The sequence below is a fragment of the Bufo gargarizans genome, chromosome 1 (assembly GCF_014858855.1).
Source record: "Bufo gargarizans isolate SCDJY-AF-19 chromosome 1, ASM1485885v1, whole genome shotgun sequence".
NCBI classification, from domain to species: Eukaryota; Metazoa; Chordata; class Amphibia; order Anura; family Bufonidae; genus Bufo; species Bufo gargarizans.
This window is the reverse complement of record NC_058080.1, coordinates 599,735,770-599,741,769: the sequence shown is the minus strand read 5'-3', so window position 1 is coordinate 599,741,769 and position 6,000 is coordinate 599,735,770. Positions and strand designations below refer to the sequence as shown.

At 41.5% G+C, this 6,000-nt stretch overlaps 1 protein-coding gene across 3 annotated transcripts in view; it reads left to right on the top strand.

Annotated features, from left to right (window-relative positions):
* The first annotated feature begins 427 nt into the window (after nt 1-427).
* The window catches only part of GRAMD2B (GRAM domain containing 2B), a 162,950-nt gene continuing 157,377 nt past the window's right edge, over nt 428-6,000 (top strand). For 2 of the 3 annotated variants that reach the window (XM_044275869.1, XM_044275866.1), the window contains exon 1: nt 428-571. In XM_044275869.1, coding sequence (XP_044131804.1) covers nt 486-571 — 86 coding nt within the window. In that variant the 5' untranslated portion in view covers nt 428-485. Of the gene's footprint in view, nt 572-1,140; nt 1,205-6,000 lie in introns of those variants that run through there. The other variant, XM_044275868.1, reaches the window with a different exon arrangement.

Here is a 6,000-nt window from a genome sequence, read left to right as displayed (position 1 = left end):
ACCGCATAAAGTGACACATTGCAAAAATCGACCTGGGATTTAAGGTGAAAAGTGGCTCGGTTACTGAAGGGGTTAAATCTGGTGCATATAGAAAGTGCTAAATCAATAGCTATACAATGCGATTAGCCTATCTAGTGACTTTAAACAAACAGAAGCAATGATTTTACAATAATCAATGTCACCCTCTCATAAATAACAGCCTTCTAAACAGTACACCACTCTGAGGGGTTGGAGTACAGGTTGTGTTTGTGGGTTGTTGTTGTTTTTTATGTTGACCTAAAATAAAATCTGCATAATTTGTAAATCGTGCAGGGTTACTTATTAACAGGCAGAGAAACTGGAGTGACATGTATTCAAGGCTGCTGCGTACAGCATTTCCGGGGGTGTAAAGGCTACTGTTTCACGACATACCTGGCTGGAGCACAGACATAGCTCTCTACCGGTCAGCTGCTAGTATTGTTACTTTTACATACACTAACAGGAAAATGAAGAAGTCGTCCTTAGAAGATTCTGTTTTCTTAGATGACTCTCCTCTGAATCCCCTAGACAGCCCTGGATCAGTCTTCTTTAGGTAAGTCTTGTTTTATTAACCAGTGGCATGCCGCATACAATGACAATACTACAATACTAATGATCCCTTTAACCTACAGTAACATAACTCAATGTTTTTCGGAGGTAACTAGTCAGAAAGAAACAGTGACTGCATTACATAATGTTCATTATCTGAATACATAAGACCCTTGTTTGTAATAAACTTGTGCGTGCTGTTGCTTTACGTGAATAAGTCAATTGTGTCTCTTAAAGTGTAGCTTACGTTAATCTTTTATTCATTATTCTAAGAATAGCTGCAGTGACATGTTATATTTCCGGCATGTGCAATGACCTGAATGGAGTGAATCATATTGAGACAGAAATATGCCCATTAATCGAGAATTTTATGAGGTCATCTACACTAGACAGACTAACTTCACAGCACGAGTAAATCATTTAAGCTAGGGTGCTATTGTGATCCTTCCATTGCACCCTCTGACAGCCGTAGGCACTTAGGCTGGGCTCGTAGGCAGAACATGAAGGCCTCAATGCAATCGGTCATTTGCTTCATTGAATACAATGTGTGGAGAAAGAGAGGCACATATGGATGCATATGAAGATGCACAAGAGTAGACTGGGATGTGCCAGGATGAACTGCTCCTATGGACTTCAGGTGAGGGCAGCTCTATATTAAAATTCTGCTACGTGTTTCTATTATGAAGGACCCTAAATTAGCTCTTTTGTCCAAAAAAAAACAGCGATTTCCAGTTTCTGACTTTTTTATGCACGGCCTGGATTTACCTGTGTTACATCTTTAAAATAAATTTCTTATTTTGAGTTGACATTTTGAGAGCTTCGGAACCAATTACTAGTTTTCTCATATAATTATAGTGTCGAATTACAATGACTGTCCCGAAACCAATTAATATTGTAACACGAGGGACCCCTGTATGTCCTGTGTTTCAGTTTCTCACCATTTTGATGATCTTGGCTTGGTGTCAGTGAGTGGGAACATTCATGTTCTGGCCCTCTTTTACCAGTAAGCCTATACTTATGGTCAGCTCTGGAAGAAGGCACCTGCTGAATGGAGAATACACCATACTGTGTACATTAATACGTAAATCATATGTATTTGAGTGTAAAATTGTGTACATTTATATGTAAATGATAGACTTTATGGGGGTCATTTACTATATTAAAATATGCCAAAATCAGCCGCATTTCAGGCGCAGATGGTGGTGCTATCTGCAAATTTGTCCCGCTTGTGCCAGGTCTAAAATTGTGGGCATGGGGAAGGGGAGGGCCGGCCAGCCCGTCTCATTCATCATTTTCAACGCCTGTTCATTTTCAACGCCTGTTTTAGTCGTAGAAGATTGTCTAGGTGTGAGACAGCAATAAAGCTGTCTTACATTTAGATCTGGCGTTGGATGCGCCGAAGTTATGGAGAGTTCTGCGCCTCTTCATAACTTCAGCGGATCCACCACCAGCACAGGGCATTTATTAAGACTGGTCAATGGTAATTAGAGATGAGCTAATCGAAGTTGATGAAGTGGAATTTGATCCGAATTTCAGGAAAAATTAGATTCGCACCGAATCCGAATTTCCTCGCGCTTCGTGGTAACGAATCAAATTTTTTCCTAAAATGGCTGCTGCACGTGTTAGGACATGGCGCTAAGAACTCTGGGAATGACGGATCACCCACAATTCCATGCATGCAGCCAATCAGCAGCCAGCCAGCCCTACAAATAGCCTCAACCATTTTGGATTCTGCCATTTTCCAGTGTACTTAGTGCAAGGAGAGACCTCAGAAGGCGCTAGGAACAGTGTTATATGATATTTTATTGGGCTGAAAAAAACGATTTACAAGTTCAGGGAAAGATTAGTCAACGTGTAGTAAAAGGATAGGGAAGCATCATTCTGCTGCTTTTACAGTTTAAACCAGAAGTTTACATACACTATATAAAAAGATACATATACATGTTTTTCTCAATATCTGACATGAAATCAGAAAAAAAACTTTCCTGTTTATGGTCAATTAGGATTACCACAATTATTATTATGATTGGATCACAGCACAGCCAGGGAGAAGGAGACGCCCATTGAGAAACCCTGGCGTCTCATCCTCCCTGTACCGATGCTCAATATTAACATACTGAGCTGGAAAACTGCAGGCTGGCATATCGGGATGGCAAGAGCGATATTTTAAAAAAATCAGGCAGGGTGGCAGCATCAGCAAATAAAGGTATTTATCTCAATTAATAAAAAACCATGAAAGGTCCTCTTTAATTAGAGACACACCTAACATAGTAACATAGTACATAAGGCCAAAAAAAGACATTTGTCCATCCAGTTCGGCCTGTCATCCTGCAAGTTGATCCGGAGGAAGGCAAAAAAAAAATACCCCTGTGAGGTAGAAGCTAATTTTCCTCACTTTAGGGGAATAGAAAATTCCTTCCCGACTCCAATCAGGCAATCAGAATAACTCCCTGGATCAACGACCCCTCTCTAGTAGCTATAGCCTGTAATATTATTACGCTCCAGAAATACGTCCAGACCCCTCTTGAATTCCTTTATTGTACTCACCATTACCACCTCCTCAGGCAGAGACTTCCACTGCTCTTACCGTAAAGAATCCTCTTCTATGTTTGTGTACAAACCTTCTTTCCTCCAGACGCAGAGGATGTCCCCTCGTCACAGTCCTGGGAATGAATAGATGATGGGATAGATCTCTGTACTGTCCCCTGATATATTTATGCATATTAATTAGATCTCCTCTCAGTCGTCTTTTTTCTAAAGTGAATAACCCTAATTTTGATAATCTTTCAGGGTACTGTAGTTGCCCCATTCCAGTTATTACTTTATTTGCCCTCCTCTGGACCCTCTCCAGCTCTGTTATGTCTGCTTTGTTCACTGGAGCCCAGAACTGCACACAGTACTCCATGTGTGGTCATACCTGTGGATGTATTTAAATGAACACCTGAAACACACTGCTTCTTTGCGTAGCATCATGGGAAAGTCTAAAGAAATCAGCCAAGATATCAGGAAGATAATTGTGGACTTCCACAAGTCTGGCTCAACCTTGGGTACAATTTCAAGATACCTGAAGGTGCCTCGTTCATCTGTACAAACAATTATACGCAAGTACAAACAAGATGGGAATGTCCAGCCATCATACCTCTCAGGAAGGAGAGGGGTGCTTTGAGCGTGCTTTGGTCCGACATGTGCATATCAACCCAAGAACAAAAGCAAAAGACCTTGTGAAGATGATGGCGGAAGCTGGTAAGATTGTGTCAATATTCACAGTGAAACGAGTACTATATCAACATGGGCTGAAAGGCCAATCTGCCAGGAAGAAGCCATCACTCCAAAAGAAACAAAAAAGCCAGATTAAGGTTTGCAAATGCACACAGGAACAAAAACCTACATTTTTGGAGACGTGTCCTGTGGTCTGACGAAACAAAAAATAAACTTTGTAGCCATAATGACCATCGTTACATTTGGAGGTAAAAGGGAAAAGCTTGGAAGCCTAACACCATCCCAACTGCGAAACACGGGGGTGGCAGCATCATGTTGTGGGGTTGTTTTGCTGCATGAGGGACTGCACCAGTCTTAGGTGTTGCAGCCTCTGGGGCCTTCACAAAATAAATGGCATCATGAGGAAATAAGTTTATGTGGAAATCCTGAAGAAACATCTCAAGACATCAGCCAGGAAGTTAAAACATGGGCGGAAATGGATCTTCCAAATGGACAATGCCCTGAAGCATACTGCCAAACTGGTTACAAAGTGGCTTAAGGATAACAAAGTCAAAGTTTTGGAGTGGCCGTCACAAAGCCCTGATCTCAATCCTATTGAAAATGTATGTGCAAAGCTGAAAAGGCAGGTGCGAGCAAGGCAACCAACAAACTTGGCTCAGTTACACCAGTTTTGTCAGGAGGAATGGGCCCAAATTCTGACCAACTATTGTGAGAAGCTTGTGAACCTAAGTCATACAGTTTAAGGGCAATGGTACCAAATATTAATGAAATGTATGCAAACCTTTGACTTTGTTTCAAGGATTTATTTTTTTACTTTCTGCATTCTCTCTCTGTCTCTCTCTCATTATTCTGGCTTTTGGCAAATAATAATAATTATGGTAATCCTAATTGACCAAAAACAGGGAAGATTTATTCTGATTTCATGTTAGATATTGAGAAAAACATGCATATGTGTCTTTTTATATAGTGCATGTAAATTCTGGTTTCAACTGTAGGTTTGCAATAAATGATTCCTCTGTAATTCCAGCAAACCTTGCTTGTTATTTGGGTACAAGTGCTGTGTGATACAGCCATTAACAGGGTGCATTACTAGAAAATATTTCTACGTCTTATTAGTACTTGTGCGGTGCAGTTACAGTGCCTTGCAAAATTATTCACCCCATTGACTTTTTTTGTGTTCTGGTGCCTCACAACCTGGATTTAACATGGCATGTTTGAGGATTTGCATCATTTCATTTACAGAACATTGCCACAACTTTGAAGATGTTTGTTATTTTTTATTGTGAAGCAAACAACAAAAAGGACAAAATAACAGAAAAAGTCAATGTGCATAACTATTCACCCCCCTAAAGTCAATACTTTGTAGAGCCATCTTCTGCAGCAATCACAGTTCCAAGTCGCTTTGGATAAGTCTCTATGAGCTTGCCACATCTTACCACTGGGATTTTTGCCCATTCCTCCTTGCAAAACTGCTCCAGCTCCTTCAAGTTGGATGGTTTGCGCTTGTGAGCAGGGAAATCTTTAAGTCTGACCACAGATTTTCTATTGGATTGAGATCTGGGCTTTGACTAGACCATTCCAACACATTTACATGTTTCCCCTTAAACCACTCAAGTGTTGCTTTAGCAGTGTGTTTGGGGTCATTGTCCTGCATCGTAGCCTCAAATCACGCACAGAGTGGTACAGGTTTTGCTCAAGAATATCCCTGTATTTAGCACCATCTATCTTTCCCTCAACTCTGATCAGTTTCCCAGTCCTGGCTGCTGAAAAACATCCCCACAGCATGATGCTGCAACCACCATGTTTCACTGTGGGGATGGTGTTCTTTGGGTGATGTGATGTGTTGGGTTTGCGCCACGCTTAGCGTTTTCTTTGATGGCTGAAATGTTAAATTTTAGTCTCACCAGACCAGAGCACCTTCCTCCATACATTTTGGGAGTCTCCTACATGCCTTTTTGCAAACTCACCACGTGCCTTTTTGTTTTTAGCTGAAAGTAATGGCTTTCTTCTGGCCACTCTGCCATAAAGCCCAACTCTATGGAGCGTACAGCTTATTGTCGACCAATGTACAGATACTCCAGTCTCTGCTGTGGAGCTCTGCAGCTCCTCCAGGGTTACCTTAGGTCTCTGTGCTGCCGCTCTGATTAATTCCCTCCTTGCCCGTTCCGTGAGTTTTGGTGGGCGGCCGTCTCTTGGCAGGTTTGCTGTTGTGCC